Source organism: Suillus paluster, assembly GCF_016628075.1.
Source record: "Suillus paluster strain FC165 chromosome Unknown EDB91scaffold_9, whole genome shotgun sequence".
In the NCBI taxonomy this organism is placed as follows: domain Eukaryota; kingdom Fungi; phylum Basidiomycota; class Agaricomycetes; order Boletales; family Suillaceae; genus Suillus; species Suillus paluster.
In genome coordinates this window covers 487,413-503,490 of record NW_024537569.1, presented here as the reverse complement: position 1 = coordinate 503,490, position 16,078 = coordinate 487,413, and the positions used below count along the sequence as shown (strand labels likewise).

Sequence of the window (16,078 nt, the reverse complement as noted above, 5' to 3'; positions counted from 1 at the left end):
TTTTTAGTAGAAATACTACACATGCCATACTTAGTAACTGACATAAGCATCACACCCAATTTATGACATAATCATCACGACGCACGTGACACTTAACGCGTGTTGTAGATCTTCGAACTTCTAACTTTGTACACCAATGCCTGGGCGCATATCTTCTGTCGAGGAGACCCTCTCCGCCAGTATCCCCAAGATTTTTGACCAAGCTCAGAACTCGACTGCAAATCACCAGAAGAATATTGTTGCGCTCCACAAGCTCCACCTAGATGCTGCTAGTTTCACCGAATCCATACACAATGGCAGAAGCATCAAGCTCACCGGTGAGCGTGTGTTCGAGGAGAAGTTCAAAGATATGCTATGCAGAGCAGCTGCTGTGAAGAAAGGAACGTCGCAGGGCGACCGGATAGTCAAGTTCGTTGGAGCGTATACAAAGTACATCAATGAGAAAGGTATGATGCCTGTTTGTTTCACTGGTATTGAATCTCATCTTATCATAGCCTCTGAGATCAAGAAGGAGGATGTCGATGAGGACGATGACGATGACGAGACCACGGCCTCTCGGTTTGTTGAGAAAGTGCTTGCCTTCCTCCTAATCGGCTTTGAAGCTAAGGACAAAATTGCACGCTACCGCAGTGTCCACTTTTTAGCGGAGATGGTCGCGCACTTGGGTGAAATTAGGTAGGAAATTCTTGTTGTGCGATAATCAAGCTGACTAGGCACAGTGAACAGCTGTATACGTTGCTCCGCACGGCTCTATTCGAGCGCGTTCATGACAAAGAAACATTTGTTCGAGTTCAGGCTGTTATCGCACTGTCGAAGCTATGTGGCTCAGAAGATCCATCCGATGTGGAAGAAGGAGAACCCACTGCTCTTGAGGTCTTGCTCGAGATTCTTAGTTGTGATCCTGCCGCGTTCGTTCATCTGCCATAGACCGTCTGACAGTGTTCTCATTACTTGTCTTATAGAGACGTCCGTAGAGCCGCGTTGCTCAACATTCCTCTGTCCAAAGTCACCCTAGATGCTGTCCTTGCTCGAACTCGCGACACTGACACAATCATGCGCAAGCTTGTTTATTCGGTTATCCTAACCCAACACTGCTTCGTTTCTGATAGCTCGGTCATGGGCCTTGTTCATCCGCGTGTGCTTACCATTGCCCAAAGAGAGTTCATCATCCGCAATGGTTTAGGTGATCGGGAGCCTGCTGTTCGCCAGGCTGCAGCTTTATTACTCGGCAAGTGGGTGGACGTTGCGCGTGGGGACGTTAAGAATGAAGAAAGCAAGAGCTTCAAAGATGACGTTCTCGCACTTTTGGGCCTCTTTGATCTCACGGAGAGCACGGTTGCAGAGGATGCACTACTGAGCATTTTGGACAAACGCCGTGATATGTCTGACCCCCTCGAGTTCAAGGGTGTGTTTGATTGCATATTTTCGGTAGGCAGAGCTAATTTGTACGACCACAGATGCCTACTGGGACAACCTGACCCCAGAGCGAGCTTTTCTCGCTCGCGTTTTCGTTGAGCATTGTATTGCCGTTAAAGAGGCGGAAAAACTCGACGCTTCTCTTCCAGTCGTCACTGCCCTTGCCTACCACATCCAAGCTGCCTACAATGCATACCAGGAAGACTTGGAGGTCGCCGAGCAGGAAAGAGTCATTCGCGGTGAACCAACTGAGGAAGAAGAAGAGGCTCGCATTGACAAGGAATTTGTCATAGGCGAGATGCTCAAGGTTGCCGTGAATTTGGACTACGCTGATGAGATTGGGCGCCGAAAAATGTTCCAGCTCGTGAGAGACATGATCTCTCAGGAGGCACTACCCGAATCGCTTGTCTCCAGATGTTTAGACGTATTGCGGATGCTTTCACCAAATGAGAGGGATCTAATCCGGGTAGTCGTGGAAGTAGTCCACGAGCTTAGGGATGTCAGTGACGAGGAAGAAGCTCTAGTAAGATGGTCGCATCTTTGTTCACATATCATTCTCATGATGATCGTCTCTTTACTAGAAGGAGCCTGCAGACGACGGAGAGACTAATTTTGGTGAAACGCCCGTGCTAACTCGTGTGGCACCTAAAGGGTCGAAGCCATCAGAGGATATGTCTCCCGAAGAACAAGCCCGTATGGACGCCATTGATCTGCGTTGTCTGTCGCTTTGTATAGGCATGCTTGAGCGTGTTAACGGAGTACGTCGTTGGCTCGTGTTCAGTTTCCTAATCACTCATGGTTCTCAGACATTCGAGGAAAATTCGACGCTCGAAGGTATCCTTGGCGAGCTGATCATTCCCGCCGTCAAGCGTAAGGAGTTGGCACTTCGTGAAAAGGGTCTTATTTGTTTGGGTCTTTGCTGTCTTATTGCTCGTGTATGCTCACGTTACCCGTCATGTAACGGAGAGGCTAATCAGTGTCACAGCGCATGGCTCTCAACTCTTTCCAGCTTTTTTTGGGTCAAATCCAAACCGCCCCAGAGGTCCTGAAGATTCGTGTGCTGCAAATCGTCTTTGACATTCTCATGGTGCATGAAAATGACTTCTTAGGCAAAGAGGGTGGAGTAGGTAAAAATAGCATGAGCCTTATTGCTATGCTCATACTTCTACAGAGTGACCGCATCGTGGAATTCTTGTTGATTGTCTTGAACAACGAGGAATCGGACAAGGTGCAAGCCCTACTATGTATCGGCCTTGCGAAGCTCGTTCTTGCCGGAATGATCTGTGATGACCAGGTCAGTGTTGATGGATTGTCGTGCAATGTCAGGATATAACACATCTTCAGGTACTGAAAAGCCTAGTTGCTGCATACCTTGCCCCTGACACGATTGACAATCAAGAAGTTCGCCAATGCCTTGCCTATTTCTTCCCCGTCTTTTGCTACTCCTCCGCAGTCAATCAGCGGCGAATGCAACGTCTGTTCATTGGATTGTTCGAGACGCTTGCCCCAGCAACCCGAGATGTCGACGAAAATCAGGAGATGGTCAGTTCCGCTCAAATAGCAGCGATGTTTGTGGATTGGACCGATCCGCAGAAAGCTATGTGAGGCATTGATGTCTATCTTGAGAGCATTAGTTGATATGGTGCAGCGAGGTGCAAGATCAGCCAACCGACGAGACAATTCATATCGATCTAGCATGCGATATCGCAAGAGCGCTGTTCGACGACAAGATGATAAGTATGTCTATAACTTTTCCGGAGTGAACCATTACCGACGTCGAATTTGCAGAGGAAGACAAGAAAGTTTTGTATCAGGTTCTTGGGCGGCTATACTTACCGGACAATGTTGATGACAACAAGATCCGCACACTCAAATTACTGCTTCACAATCTCAACTTCTGTGAGTTGCTCTGAAATTCGTAATAATTTTAAAATTATCTGCGTACAGCGTCGACCGATCCGTGACACAGCATCCAAGAATGCGCTTGCGAAGTTTGATGCTGCGATCTCGAAAAGATATGCCGAGCAACTAGAAAGCTTCAACTGAGGAAGACTACAGGCAACTGGAATACCTGAGAGATTTGTTCGAGTTTCTCGATGACATCATTCCCTTGGACGATGGTGAGGAAATCGACGTGCCTCGCACTCGTGCTCGGAAGAGGTGCGATTCCCCTGAGCTGCCATTATGCGCATTGAAACTAACCGAGCTGCGTAGGCGCTCAGAAAGCATTGCCACAGACATCACTGATAGTATCGCGCCAGATGAAAGTGTCGCTTCTGCTGCTTCATCATCACGCACAAAGGGCAAGGGCAGAGGGAAACAAACGAAGTGATAGTTATTCGTTCATTGTTGACTTTGGATTGACTGACCGTTACTTAGGCGGAGACGTGTCTCTGGTTCCGACGGCTCGGACGATGACCTGTCGGACGACCATGTTACCCCAGCACCTACACGAACATTGCCAAAGCGGGCAGCGTGCGTCATTATGTCACTTTTCCCCGTGTATTGCAATGTTAACTTTTGCTTTCAGATCGGTCAAAAAACCTCAGGTAGTGCAGGTAATAGAGGATAACGATGAAGAGGAGGAAGAGGAGGAAGCTACACCCCCTCCTACCTCCCGGCACAGGCGAAGGCCCAAGCCGTAAGTTACCTGTGTTCGCATAACAATGCACGCTCATTTGGTTGTATGCAGTGCAAGCAAAGCGAAGGATGACACTCAGCCGCCTTCTGCAGGGAATAGCACCTTCGATTCCATCATAGATAGCGAGGAAGACGAAGTGGAGGAAGACGAAGTGGCTAATGATATACTGGGTTCGGATGAGTAGAATTCCGACCATCTATGGGAGTACGGTATCTATTGTGATTTATCTTTGTGAGTATGTACTGCGTATAGTGTACTCCTACCTCCCAGGACATCAGGGGCCGAATAGGGGCATCTTGACTTAGTAACCCGACAGTGAACCAACTCAAGCTGCACAGTGAGAAGCAAATGAATTCCAACACAGAGTTCCTGTCTCTTGCTGAAGAACTGCATTCTTCGGTGCTACAAATCCATAAGGTGGTTGTAGATTTGGGACTGGCAACACTCAACGACGTCAGACATGAGTCTTGACCAGAAATAGTTGAAAGGCTTGTCAGTTGACACTCGTCTAGAGCGTTGTCTGTGACACATCAAGCTCCGGGTTTGAAGACAACAACTTCTGTTTGCTCGGAAATGATAGATCGCCGGTCCTGAGACAATTTGAAGCTGTATTCAACCGAAGATGTCCCACGCACCACAATTGCTGGCATACTTCTTGTTGCCTGTATGGATGATGAGCATAAAGTGTCTCCTTCCTAGTACAAACGATATTGCGCATAGTTCACAATCGCAGATGGAAGCTCAACAAACAGTGTAGACCTCAGACCCTGAACATCGACTACTATCCCTTGTCGCGCGCAATCTGGATCTTGCCTTTGTCGTGTCCACCAAGATTTTCTTCAATCTTGATCTATTTGAAGGTATGGCAGCGGCAATACCGTGGAAACATTGGGGCCCCTTAAATACCCGTATATTCCAACTTCCCCTGCGGTACTACAGCATCGGTGTTAGCGGGAATCTATTTTTTCATGCCGTCCCTGCAGTTGATGGATTTCAGTCCCTTAGCTGTTCAGCGCCGGCAGGGTCTAGGACGGGTGGTGAAAGAGCCTTCTACGGTAGCGTCGCAGGGCAAGTTAATAACAACGTCGCTGGCTTACGTCGAGGTGTTGTCGGACTGAAAATTCATTGCTGGTGCACATGATGTAGTCAAGATATGGGTCGATGGACAGAAATTTTACGTGCCTGTAGGTTCTTCCCATTTTCAAAGAAGTCCGATATACTTATTTTTATTCATGGAGCGCGGAGTCTATCAGCTATGAACTGACGCAGCGGCTAGTTTCGGGCAGGATCACCAACAAAAACAAAAGCCCACATGGACACGCTGCAGGGTGTTGAGGCCAGCTCAATTATATGCAACTTATCATCAGAATGTTCCAAGCCTCTCTTTCGACGGGATGTTATCACGATTTATGATAGATAGCCCCTCCTAAAATACACAATCAGTGGTGTGCTGCCACGTTCGCAGCTTGGAACAATAGATGTAGTGGGACCGCTATCAAAAACCAGACGGGATTAAGTATTATCAAGTTCACGAATCAATCGATCACGTACTGCACGCAGCCAACCAAACTGCAGTTCGCAAAAAGCCTTGTGCATTGGTCTTCTGAGTGATGTAGACCAACGTATACAGGGCTCGCAGAGTGATGCTACGCAAATTGTCCGGGTGAGATATATGGTAGCAGCTGCGAAATTGCGTGACCTACAAGGCAATAGCAGCGGTATTGACCGTATGGGTATCAACTTTCGTGATAGTTGCTGCCAACTGAGAACCATCATGACAATCAATGAAGTCAGTTAAGGCTGAAGTAGGGCGAGACACTGAACCACAGCAGCGATCCATAATGGGAACAATTCCATAGCGTTCTGATGATTAATGTTCAGCAAATACAACGGCGACACAAGAAACGGCTCACTTTGTGAGCGCCATCCATTCTGTCCACTCTTGCAGCCAACCCTGCATCGCGTATGCGTCCTATGTTTCCTCGGGGGTTGACACTGGCGGGAGCACATATAACCATCAATACAACGGCGCGAAAAGTAGATATACGATCCCTACTTATCCCAGCCTATGGACATCCCAATGGTCGCATTCTGATAAAAAGTACCTGAGTGAGCATAACACATTAGGAGACTTGTTGTACAGTAAGCGCACCTTGAGAAGAGCAGGTGCCAGGTTCAGGGCCCAAACTGTTGGGATGGAGAGCAATGAAAACCTTGGGTCAGACAGAAAAGTGTCAAGAACCATGGTCAATGTTTTACAGTGGGGGGGGTTGGAGAGCTTGGAATATGTCTAGTTTTTAAAGCATGGCCCCGAAACTTTGTGGCGCGTCTCAAGGCTTAGCCGCTGACGTGGGGATTCTACGTTGAAATTCCACGAGGTGGCATCCGAGGGATTACTTATATGGGATTATGGATAGCGTTATACGCCCTGGGCCCCTACATATGTAGCATGGCCCAGTACAGTCTTCGGAATGGGGACCGTTAGGTTGAGCAATGAGTAGGATTTAAAATTGTCGCCCAAAGTCTGAAAGATCTGAATTGAACGCGTCCTGGGCCATGTGCAAAATCTTCGGCAAAGGTCATCAGTGTCGTAGGGTCTGAATCTCAATTGATGGACAAGGCAGAGTAAAAGGCCGTAGGTGCTGAAGTGACTCGCACCCAATATGATAGATGAGATGATAGACGATCGTTTCAAATTTCAATGCAAGACTTGGGTTTGAGATGATTCACGTGACCGTCGCAGTAATCAGACCGCTCTCGAAGGTTACGGTTGAGTTTTTCGAAATTCGCCATACATGCTTTGACTCAGGACCCTTAGGCTGAAAAGGGTCGAGGAGCAAGTTTCCGCTGCCTCCCCGCGCATGCTAACTGTCTGATCCCTGGGACCTATTCCGCAGTATATTCGCCCCTCAACCCGTTCATCTGCTAGTAGCAATGGCTCTCACCTCCGCATGACCGTGTACCTCTATTATCTTGCTGTATTTTGATAGGCGTTGCCACAGTAAGCTTCCTTCACGAGCTGCGGAAGTCACCATATTTCGTCCGTGCTGCGTCCGTCCATGAGTTAATGACTCGATTTACTCCAATCGGGTTTCATCCATTCTTGCTAGGATTTACGAGCGGCCTGAAGAGTTACAAAGGTTTGGCAGCATCGATATTCAGGTGCAGCAGTCGGGTTACACATCTCTGACGAGCACCTCTGGTCTTGTTGCAGAGGGGTAAGACTACATCATAATAGCCTGGACACATGCATCTCACTGAGGAACATCCAAACCTTGGTTGTCACCGAGTATTATAGTCATCACTCCAATTGTCCGCATCGATAACCCCCATCAGTTTTGCCACGCATAGGTCTTGCCTTGGCCAGAGGGATCATTTGGGTTCCCGACGGTAAGAAGTTCCTCATACACGCGGTGGACAAGTCGTTTTGACCACAAGGACTCACACGGATGTTCTCGGAACTCCTGTCGACGTTCATTGGTTCGATTTGAGTGGCAAGTCTCAGTGACTCCCGATCCCCGGACCATTTGACATAGTTTCCAGTTTAGACTTCAAATATAGCCTCATGAACTAAGACCTACCGAGCCTTTCACGTTACTCGCAAGTATCTCGTCATATTCAAGCTCCTTTCAGCTAGCTTTAAGGCTAGCGTGCAAGAAGAACGCAAGTATAGTACGAGGTGTGTGACGTCATGTACATTTCGCCTCGGTTCTGAGCAAGGATTGTACCCGACTCAGATCATGCGAGTGACTAAAAGCAAGGCATATTTCTGATTACCTAGACCCACTGGCAACACTAACAATTTTCTTACCGGTTCGCAGGTGTTCGAACCTGTTCGAACGGATTCATAAAGATGCATACCCGCCCGCACCTCGAGAAAGTTTGGGTTCGAACCTTCGGACAGAGATTCAGAACCGAACTGCGGCACCACCATACCGTATGTCATCCAGTCAGTCTAACCGTGTTTCCAAAATAATGTTCAAAGAACCGAAATGCGGCTCCCGGATCTTCGCTCCCCAAGCATAAAAGGAGTTGGCAGAATTCTCGATCGCTCTAAACTTCGTCCCGCTCTAGAATTTGTTGCGAGTCAGGAAACCTACGCAGCACGCACACCATGCGCCTCACATTTACCTTCCAACTTCTGTTGTCATTCGTCGCATATGCTTCTGCTACATCCTCTGAATGCCCTCGCTGCCCACATGAGTTATATAACTCCATGGGCCAGGCTCAATGGGGCTTGATATTCAGGTGCTACGATGCAAAGACAGATATACATCGCTGCGAGTATGTAGTCTATTATCCTTACGCTCTGTTTGATATCTGATATTCGATTCAGGTATGACTACGATGATGAGCCCCAAGATTGTGATTACAATGTAAGTACTACAATGCTGTCACTATGACCGCCATTCAAACGTGTTCATTGTAGGAACAAGGCGTTCTCGTCGCCCACAGCGAACCCAATATCTGCCCCCTGAAAGTCACGTACGGAGAGGTATCGAGCAGTGACAAGTGTCTGCAGGCATGCTAAGCTGCGGTGATCCCTCGCGGAGGTTTAAAAGCATCCAGGCGCAGTAGTCGGGCTCGTGATCAAATTCGAGATGTGGGTGTTTAGAGACACGATATCTCGATATCCTGTACATGTCTCGATGATATACATGGGGCGCTTCTACGGTTTAATACTATGCTTACTATGCTTAAGTGTGAGACGTGGGTCAGACACAATCAAATCCGGTATTGAACCTTCTACATGAGAACTGAATTCTTAACAGTCCAACGAATTACTGGCCTAGCTAGCCCACAAGTATAGTCGTCGATTTGGCTTGTGTACTTGAATCACCCCGAAATCTCGACTGGTTTTTCTGTTTCGTGGTCCAAGCTCATGCTGAATGCAGTGCTCTCCCTTATTTTCGTGTGCCGTCAGAGATACAGCTACATGTGTTCACAGTCGGTGTGCACACCCAGCTTGCTCGCACTATTAGTACATCAATGTTAAGATGGGATGACCTTGCCTTTATACGTGCACCTCGGAAACTCGGCATTTAAGTAGGCGGATCCATATAGACGAAGCATGATCCAGGAATAGTATCTGGGGAAGTAGGAGTAGCATAAATACCAGAGAATGACGGCAGGCCCCATCGTCAGATAACCGATGTCCAGCACGACTAGTCATATATATCATACAGCGACTCCAAGTCCCCGCTCGTAGTCCGTCGCGTTCTTCTTGACTTGTGAAGTCCGATGTCATACTATTATTGGTGAATGAGACTGGGTATACCCTTTCCTGACAAGGTGAACAAAAGTACATGATTATTGTAATCGACGGGACTGATAACATTACAGCTTGACGTTTAGTTGAAAGCGTATGTACATGGAAAATAACAGAAGCACTACATTCGTTCGAGAGCGAGTCTCCTTCCGATCTGGAACGCTCAATCCTGAAACTCCTCAGTAACCTCTCTCCTGCCTCTCTGCATCTGTAAGGGGGACATACTGCCCACGAGTCAGTGACAGATTAAATCAGCTAAAAAAATGCCCACCATAACTCCCATAAGATCTTTCTTTGTGACCTCACCGTTCTCGTCCTTGTCGACTTGCATGATCTGTTGAGCAAATGTTCCAACTGGTATGAACATCCGCCCAGGGCTCTTGAGCTGATCTATCAGCTGCTGTGGGATCGTCGGCGCAGCGGCACCGACATGAATTGCGTCGTATAGGGCAAGGTCGCTATACCCTTTACGGCCATCGCCAGTGACCATGACGATCTCGCCCTTGTCAAGAGCGGAGCTCATTCCGTCTTTTCGGAGATTTTCCACTGACCAATCAACCAGTTTGGGGATGTGATCGACGCCTACAACTATGCCGCCCGGGACAAGGTGGTGGAGTACGGCACAGAGGTAGCCGGACCCACTTCCCACATCGAGAACGCGCTTGCCTGGGCCAAGAAAATCGAGAAGGTGCTCAATCGCATGGGCATGCTGTAGGAATGGATGTCAGCAAGAATATATTCGAAATTCCGAGGACTTGCCATGTGTGGTGCAGATATAGTTGCGCCGTGCCCGATGGGTCTGTGCAACTCCACTTAGTGAAGCTCAGGGAAGAGAGGCGGTTGCGCACTGAGGCGAGTCCTCATATGCATCCGATTTGCGCATGACATAGTTGGCACGGTCAACTTTCGTCATGGCCTGCAACCAATGTTATCAGGTTCGGCACAGGATCTGGTTTGTAGTTTAAACTGACCTCCTTCACTCTATCTGCTGTGATAATTCGTGCTGCATGCATGTTTGCGATGAGGTCTGCATTTGTGCGACCAGAACAACGCCAAGCCATTATGCTTTACAGTGTTAATGAGCACTGCGATGTATCCACCACAATGACGATATGACGATTGCGAACAAGGAAGCCTATATCACCGCATTTCAGGTTGCCAAGAAAGGAAGGCGGTTCAGTAGACGCACGTGGGCGCCATCATGACGGAGCCAAGCAGCAGCCAAGCATTTGTCTGAACACGCAATAGCTGCGCGTTTGGGTTGCCTTCTCTCGCCTCACGAATTACTATTTAGACTTCATCGGTTCTGTTTTTTTTTTCCAAATACCTTGTATTTGACCCACTGGTTCACTCATCCATGTCCAGCACCCCCATCTGGCCGCTTTTGTCTACTGTATTCCAGGTACATATTTGGAACGACTGAACTTCGTGGTATCATGACTGATTGTGTGGCTTAGTCGATTCTAGAGGTATTCCTGCTATGTCTTGCAGGCTATATCCTCGCATGGCGCCGTATCATCGACAAGCCCACTCAGCGTGTCAGTTTTTGTCCCTTACATTGGTTTCTAGAATGACGTTAACTTGTTTATCGGAAATGCAGGTAATAAACCACATCAACATCTCCTTGTTCACGCCTGCACTGCTGTTTTCCAAAGTCGCCTTCTTCTTAAGCCCAGGTGTGCCCCATATTTTGCCCACTTTATTGGGACGGACTCGGTGCAACAGGATGCTAATTAGCCTCGTGCGTCCCACAGCAAAACTCAAGGAATTATGGATTATTCCGATCTTCTTTGTAGTTGTCACAGCTTTCTCTGCGCTTGTCGCGGGACTCCTGTCGAAGATGTTTAGATTAAAAAAATCTCAACGGTGCGTTTCTTCGTGCTCCTTCTTAACCTATCTTTCAATCTTTTTTTGTGTACACCTTCGTAATTATGTCTTGGGATTCAACGATCTAAACCCACTTTCTTCCCAGCAACTTTGCTATGGCTGCTTCGATGTTCATGAATTCGAACTCGCTACCCATCGCTCTCATGCAAAGCCTCGTGCTTAGCGTGCATGGCCTCAAATGGACCGCTGACGACAACCAGAATGCGATGCTAGGTCGTGCACTCACGTACCTGGTATTGTATAGCACTCTCGGGATGATGGTGCGTTGCGTCAAAATCTTGTGCCTTTTGCTTTTGGATTTGGTCATCTTTGGAATTTTTTTTTTGCGTCTTCGAAACGCTTTCAGTTTTGAAACCAAGTGTTTTTTTTGTTTGTTTCTTCTTTTTTTTTTCACTTGGTTCTTCCACTTCGCCACTTCCTTGAACTTTAGTTTGTTTGCACTCACTCCGTGTCCCGTTGTCCGTAAAAGTACTCACTTATGTTGTTGTCAGCTTCGCTGGAGCTACGGCGTACGTTTGCTCTCCTCTGCAGACATGCCGCCTACGCCAACCTCTCTTCGTTCGCCCTCACTTGTGGCGGTGAATGCTGAAGGAGCACAATACACTGATGATGCATCTATATCAGATGAAGAGACGCTTAGCGAGCACCATGGTTCATCCAAGTTCCAGTCTGCGAGTCCGTCAATCCATTGGCAAACTCGGGCGCATCCCACGAGCCCCTCTCATCACTGGCAAACCCAAGCCCACACTCAATCCGTATTCGTGACTTCGCCTCGCGAGGACACAGATGACAACGACCAGGATGCAGCGTCTGAGATTCCTGCCTTCATTCCAGAGCCCGCGAGCCACATCTACGGACATTTGCGTCCCCACTCGTCATCTCACCTTCACCTCTCGCCATCTCGCGCAATCGAACACTCGTCTTCACTTTCGCATTCACGCTCACCGCATCTACCTCGGGATACAGCTATATATCACTCCTTCCCTAACTCACCTACGCGGGAAGAGGTGCCTCTGGCTTCGGACAGTGTCACGCCTGCAGACTCGGAGGACGAGATGGAAGATGAGGGAGATGATGCAAATGAGGCTTTCCGTCACCGCCGGCATCGTAAAAAATCACACGCTGTTCTCCGCCACGCCTGGAAGTCTACTAAAAAGGCATGGCGCGGTGTCAATGCGTTCATGACGATGCCCCTATGGGCCTCCCTGCTTAGTCTCCTCGTCGCATGTACCCCACCGCTCCAATCTGCACTCGAACGCATGACACCTATCAAAGGCGCGCTTGGTGCTGCAGGGAACTGCAGTATACCATTGACGCTCGTTGTGCTTGGGGCATATTTCTACTCTGCACCTCCTGAGGATGACCTGCAAGACGAAGAACTGACAGACTGTGAGACAGACGAAGCGAGGCGAGGGATCAGACACAACAAGTCTCGCACCTCACTACTCAGTACCCTTCAGGAGATGCTGGCACTTAAACGTACACCGCAGTCCCAGTCTCAGACACACGGGGAAAGCAAGACGGTGTTCGTCGCGATTCTTGCGAGGATGGTGGTCGTCCCGGCTGTGATGCTTCCTGTGATGGCGATTCTTGCGAGGTTCGACGTGCATGATATCTTCGCGGAGTGAGTGCCATTATTTCATGATCCTTTAGAGCTAACTGTTAACGCGTGGCTTTTCGATAGTCCTGTGTTCGTGGTGTCAAATGTGCTGTTGATAGCGAGTCCACCTGCACTGACGCTCGCGCAGGTGTGTTTGTTGCCCCAGATTAGCCTCGTGACCACATTAACGTTCTTTTGTCTCGGGAAGATAACACAAGCAGCCTCGAATGACTCATTCGAGAGGTTAATATCGCGGACGGTGTTCTGGTCGTATTGCGTCGTCACGCCGCCAAGCACAATCGTAGTGGTCGTTCTAGGTTTGTTGATTGCGAAGCTGTGATTTGGATGGTTGATGACTGGTGATTTTTGGTACGCTGATCACGATTCCTTGTGAGCTGAATATTGAATGATGAATCAAAGGTTTGGGGTCAAATATATCTTGTTTGCTGGGACACTTGGATCTCTTTGGCATATTTTTTGTGGTGTTGACAGGGCGCGTTTTATGTGCCTTTATCTGTGTCGAGCTCTGTGGAACGGACTGATAGGATTTCAAATCGATTAGTAGTGTTCTAGTGTCACATCCGCTAGAATAATTTGCATCAAGATTTCTGCATTAGTGAATGCGAGTCCAGATTCAACGAATCCCCTCCATATGCGTTCAGCACGCAACCAAGGTACAACAATATGTCATCTACGCCAAGTCTACGCTCTGTTCAGTGTGTTCTGGACTAGCTCCAGGAACATTACCCAGTGGTAGACTCCGCACAGGGACATCCATTAAGCTAGAAAGGGGAACAGCTTGCCGGTTTCATTTGAGTGCCAGTCTTACTGGGCTGGAGTAATTCTAAACTATTCAGAGATGGGTTGCAACTTGATCTGACAGACTCCCTACGCCAGCCGAAGGGAGATAGTCGTTCCTTCTAAGATAGTGACAGGCTAGACTCTTGAAGTCGAAGGAAGACCGTTGTACCTTAGGAAAACTTCTTAGCAAGATGTGATCTACCGGTAGAGTGCTGGGAGGCTATGACCCGGGACGTTGAGCGGATGAACAACGTGGTACTACTACCTGTTCAAAATTTAGCCGAACTTCAGCTGTGCCAGGCTCTGCAAGATCAAAAAAAGTTGCATTCAAGGATGCCGTACAGTATTGTTCAGCCGATGCCTGCATAGATCACTTGCCAGGCTGCCACATCATTCTCTTGTTATTCTGACTTTCATGGGAGAGTAAGTACTACGAAGTATCTCACACTCTTTTCAGTTTCTTCAACAGAAACATCGGAACATCTTGTCCTTGTCTATCACTGCAGGTCCGTTCGAGGCTCTAGTGGACCCGCAACCTCCAACTTTCGTCATTCGAGGGCCCGGACTTCGCAGCCATGCTTGGATTCTATGAACTCCAGCTTGTTCTCCTCGTCTCATTGTGTCTCATATTCCTCTTCCTTGAGCGCCATGTCTCACGACGGAAAGAGAAGGAGAAAGACTTGCACAACGCCGATCGCCTGGAAAACGGAGAGGCAACGGCATCACACAACTCGCTGGCCACACTGACAAGGCAGTATCTCCTTGTCTATGCAATTGTAATGGGTGCGTATCATCCCCTGCTCCTGTGAATCAAGCGTGATCATGAACTTGTGCAGGTGCTGATTGGCTCCAGGGGCCATATGTGTACTCATTGTACCGCGAACAGTATGGTCTCTCAGAAAGGATGGTCGCAGTCCTTTTTGTCACAGGGTTCATGTCTGCGGGGCTCACGGCACCACTGGTTGGCGTGTGGGCGGATCAACAGTGCGTTACATATGCCTTCTTCATCGCTCTGAAGACGTTTGACTGTGTGATACCGTAGCGGGCGCAAAAAGCTCTGCCTTGCCTTCTGCCTAACGTACACATTCACATGCTGTTGCATAACCATTCCCTACTTGCCTATCCTTCTCTTTGGACGTGTGTGCGGGGGGATCTCAACATCAATTCTCTACTCTGCATTCGAGTCCTGGCTGGTAAGTTCAGCTGGAGCGCTAGCCCTCCCCTCAACCGACCTTTCCACAATATTCGGGCGCGCCACGCTCGTGAATGGATTTGTTGCAACTGGCGCAGGTGTCGCAAGCAATCAGCTTGTCACCTTGACCAATTCGTTCACATCCCCTTTCATCGCCAGTGGAGCCTTCTTGGTATTGGCGTACCTAGTCATCCGTGCAACCTGGGGGGAGAACTTTGGCGGCAGCGGAACAACAGCGGGCAAGGATCTGTTCCAGTTGAGAAGACTAGGGCAGGCATGGCGCATTGTCAGAGATGGTGAGTCTGCCTTACTTATATTTATGATGCGCAGGTCGTGAATGTGATTTTAGATCCTATGCTACTCGCGATTGGCCTTACCCAGACTTGTTTCGAGGGCTCTATGTACCTCTTTGTCTTCCTCTGGGTACCGTCCCTTCAGGAAGCCTCGCCAACATTCCCCACTGTTGCACTGCCGCTAGGCTACATCTTCTCCTCATTCATGATATCCATGATGCTCGGGTCCCTCCTTTACAGCGTTGTCACTACTCAATCCGGCGGTCTGACGGTCCACGCAAAGCTCAGTAGCTTGGTTTGTGCATTTGCTGCCCTCGCGCTGGCGACAAGTGTAAAAAGCGAGAGCGAGCGCGTCAGGTTCTGGGCATTCTGTGCATTCGAGGCGTGTGTGGGGATGTATTATCCTGTACAGGGAATGCTGAGAGGTACTTTGATTTCAAACGAGCATCGGGCAACAGTAAGTGATTTCTCTTCTTAAGTATGAAGATATATCGCTGACTCAAATAATGTAGCTGAGCTCCCTGTTTCGTGTTCCCTTGAACGTGTTTGTTGTTGTCTCTCTGATGACAGGCGTATCAAGTGCTAGGAACGCTGTGTTAAGCGCAAGCTCCTTGATGCTTGCATTCTCTGCCGTTATGACCGCATTTATAGTCGTCGCGAGGGCAGATGATCATGTGTCCGCCGAGGCAAGTTTGAGGCCAGAGTGAAAGACGTGTTTTACGTTATAGTCAGCATTCATCCACTTAATGTTTGTGTCGTCGACTGATCCAAGTTTCCAGCGCCTGGGTATTCTGAAAAAACATAGAACTCGCTAATGGCCGCTGCTCTTACCCCCCAGCATTGCAGGACACTCTTTGAACGGAAAAAAGGATGAATTCTAGATAGATTATACATTATAGTTTACCTGATACCCAAGCCAGGTTGTGGCTCCAAGGATTTATTCAAACTCCGATTCATGTGCCGCTGTGAGTCAGCTGAC

General features: G+C 48.5%; 6 protein-coding genes across 6 annotated transcripts; 4 read left to right on the top strand and 2 right to left on the bottom strand.

Annotated features, from left to right (window-relative positions):
- The first annotated feature begins 110 nt into the window (after window positions 1–110).
- Window positions 111–4,392, top strand: EDB91DRAFT_1113797 (nuclear condensing complex subunit). The gene is made up of 17 exons (XM_041317865.1): window positions 111–446; window positions 495–675; window positions 720–908; window positions 963–1,405; window positions 1,458–1,939; window positions 1,998–2,174; window positions 2,223–2,351; window positions 2,402–2,539; window positions 2,588–2,710; window positions 2,761–3,017; window positions 3,065–3,153; window positions 3,205–3,315; window positions 3,453–3,576; window positions 3,631–3,744; window positions 3,796–3,891; window positions 3,947–4,057; window positions 4,109–4,392. Exons 1-17 carry the CDS (start codon window positions 137–139, stop codon window positions 4,239–4,241), a joined length of 3,207 nt encoding a protein of 1,068 aa, XP_041180717.1. The 5' UTR covers window positions 111–136; the 3' UTR covers window positions 4,242–4,392.
- A 1,016-nt stretch (window positions 4,393–5,408) lies between these two features.
- EDB91DRAFT_877914 (uncharacterized protein) lies at window positions 5,409–6,470 on the bottom strand. The gene is made up of 7 exons (XM_041328688.1): window positions 6,210–6,470; window positions 6,114–6,148; window positions 5,971–6,052; window positions 5,882–5,920; window positions 5,761–5,819; window positions 5,609–5,703; window positions 5,409–5,549 (listed from the first exon to the last, which is right to left on the bottom strand). Exons 1-7 carry the CDS (start codon window positions 6,300–6,302, stop codon window positions 5,497–5,499), a joined length of 456 nt encoding a protein of 151 aa, XP_041180716.1. The 5' UTR covers window positions 6,303–6,470; the 3' UTR covers window positions 5,409–5,496.
- A 1,701-nt stretch (window positions 6,471–8,171) lies between these two features.
- EDB91DRAFT_1245102 (uncharacterized protein) lies at window positions 8,172–8,588 on the top strand (the record flags this gene model as incomplete). Its single annotated transcript, XM_041322497.1, has 3 exons — window positions 8,172–8,341; window positions 8,394–8,433; window positions 8,487–8,588. The coding sequence occupies 3 exons, from the start codon at window positions 8,172–8,174 to the stop codon at window positions 8,586–8,588; spliced, it is 312 nt and encodes a 103-aa protein (XP_041180715.1).
- Window positions 8,589–9,201: 613 nt separating this feature from the next.
- On the bottom strand, window positions 9,202–10,522 carry EDB91DRAFT_1113787 (protein-L-isoaspartate O-methyltransferase). Its single transcript, XM_041317864.1, has 5 exons — window positions 10,298–10,522; window positions 10,175–10,242; window positions 10,086–10,125; window positions 9,598–10,035; window positions 9,202–9,550 (listed from the first exon to the last, which is right to left on the bottom strand). Exons 1-5 carry the CDS (start codon window positions 10,385–10,387, stop codon window positions 9,506–9,508), a joined length of 681 nt encoding a protein of 226 aa, XP_041180714.1. The 5' UTR covers window positions 10,388–10,522; the 3' UTR covers window positions 9,202–9,505.
- On the top strand, window positions 10,523–13,455 carry EDB91DRAFT_1113785 (membrane transport protein-domain-containing protein). Its single transcript, XM_041317863.1, has 8 exons — window positions 10,523–10,728; window positions 10,784–10,864; window positions 10,927–11,002; window positions 11,081–11,192; window positions 11,299–11,473; window positions 11,705–12,837; window positions 12,898–12,961; window positions 13,022–13,455. The coding sequence occupies exons 1-8, from the start codon at window positions 10,684–10,686 to the stop codon at window positions 13,151–13,153; spliced, it is 1,818 nt and encodes a 605-aa protein (XP_041180713.1). The 5' UTR covers window positions 10,523–10,683; the 3' UTR covers window positions 13,154–13,455.
- A 428-nt stretch (window positions 13,456–13,883) lies between these two features.
- EDB91DRAFT_1113779 (uncharacterized protein) lies at window positions 13,884–16,064 on the top strand. The gene is made up of 6 exons (XM_041317862.1): window positions 13,884–14,397; window positions 14,451–14,598; window positions 14,657–15,102; window positions 15,156–15,556; window positions 15,612–15,826; window positions 15,879–16,064. Exons 1-5 carry the CDS (start codon window positions 14,190–14,192, stop codon window positions 15,804–15,806), a joined length of 1,398 nt encoding a protein of 465 aa, XP_041180712.1. The 5' UTR covers window positions 13,884–14,189; the 3' UTR covers window positions 15,807–15,826; window positions 15,879–16,064.
- The last annotated feature ends 14 nt before the right edge of the window (window positions 16,065–16,078 follow it).

What these genes read in the sequence shown, in the direction of transcription:
- EDB91DRAFT_1113797 (XM_041317865.1), top strand. Translation starts at nt 137, where the DNA reads ATGCCTGGGCGCATATCTTCTGTCGAGGAGACCCTCTCCGCCAGTATC. An exon ending in TGACCCCCTCGAGTTCAAGG is followed by an intron (nt 1,406 to 1,457) that starts GTGTGTTTGATT and finishes GTACGACCACAG; the next exon opens with ATGCCTACTGGGACAACCTG. An exon ending in CGCACTCGTGCTCGGAAGAG is followed by an intron (nt 3,577 to 3,630) that starts GTGCGATTCCCC and finishes CGAGCTGCGTAG; the next exon opens with GCGCTCAGAAAGCATTGCCA.
- EDB91DRAFT_877914 (XM_041328688.1), bottom strand. Translation starts at nt 6,302, where the DNA reads ATGGTTCTTGACACTTTTCTGTCTGACCCAAGGTTTTCATTGCTCTCC. An exon ending in CATTATGGATCGCTGCTGTG is followed by an intron (nt 5,820 to 5,881) that starts GTTCAGTGTCTC and finishes GATGGTTCTCAG; the next exon opens with TTGGCAGCAACTATCACGAA. An exon ending in AGTTTGGTTGGCTGCGTGCA is followed by an intron (nt 5,550 to 5,608) that starts GTACGTGATCGA and finishes GGTTTTTGATAG; the next exon opens with CGGTCCCACTACATCTATTG.
- EDB91DRAFT_1113787 (XM_041317864.1), bottom strand. Translation starts at nt 10,387, where the DNA reads ATGGCTTGGCGTTGTTCTGGTCGCACAAATGCAGACCTCATCGCAAAC. An exon ending in GCATATGAGGACTCGCCTCA is followed by an intron (nt 10,126 to 10,174) that starts GTGCGCAACCGC and finishes GGAGTTGCACAG; the next exon opens with ACCCATCGGGCACGGCGCAA. An exon ending in CTATATCTGCACCACACATG is followed by an intron (nt 10,036 to 10,085) that starts GCAAGTCCTCGG and finishes CCATTCCTACAG; the next exon opens with CATGCCCATGCGATTGAGCA.
- EDB91DRAFT_1113785 (XM_041317863.1), top strand. Translation starts at nt 10,684, where the DNA reads ATGTCCAGCACCCCCATCTGGCCGCTTTTGTCTACTGTATTCCAG. An exon ending in TTTTGTCTACTGTATTCCAG is followed by an intron (nt 10,729 to 10,783) that starts GTACATATTTGG and finishes TGTGTGGCTTAG; the next exon opens with TCGATTCTAGAGGTATTCCT. An exon ending in TCGACAAGCCCACTCAGCGT is followed by an intron (nt 10,865 to 10,926) that starts GTCAGTTTTTGT and finishes TCGGAAATGCAG; the next exon opens with GTAATAAACCACATCAACAT.
- EDB91DRAFT_1113779 (XM_041317862.1), top strand. Translation starts at nt 14,190, where the DNA reads ATGCTTGGATTCTATGAACTCCAGCTTGTTCTCCTCGTCTCATTGTGT. An exon ending in TGTCTATGCAATTGTAATGG is followed by an intron (nt 14,398 to 14,450) that starts GTGCGTATCATC and finishes GAACTTGTGCAG; the next exon opens with GTGCTGATTGGCTCCAGGGG. An exon ending in ATGGCGCATTGTCAGAGATG is followed by an intron (nt 15,103 to 15,155) that starts GTGAGTCTGCCT and finishes ATGTGATTTTAG; the next exon opens with ATCCTATGCTACTCGCGATT.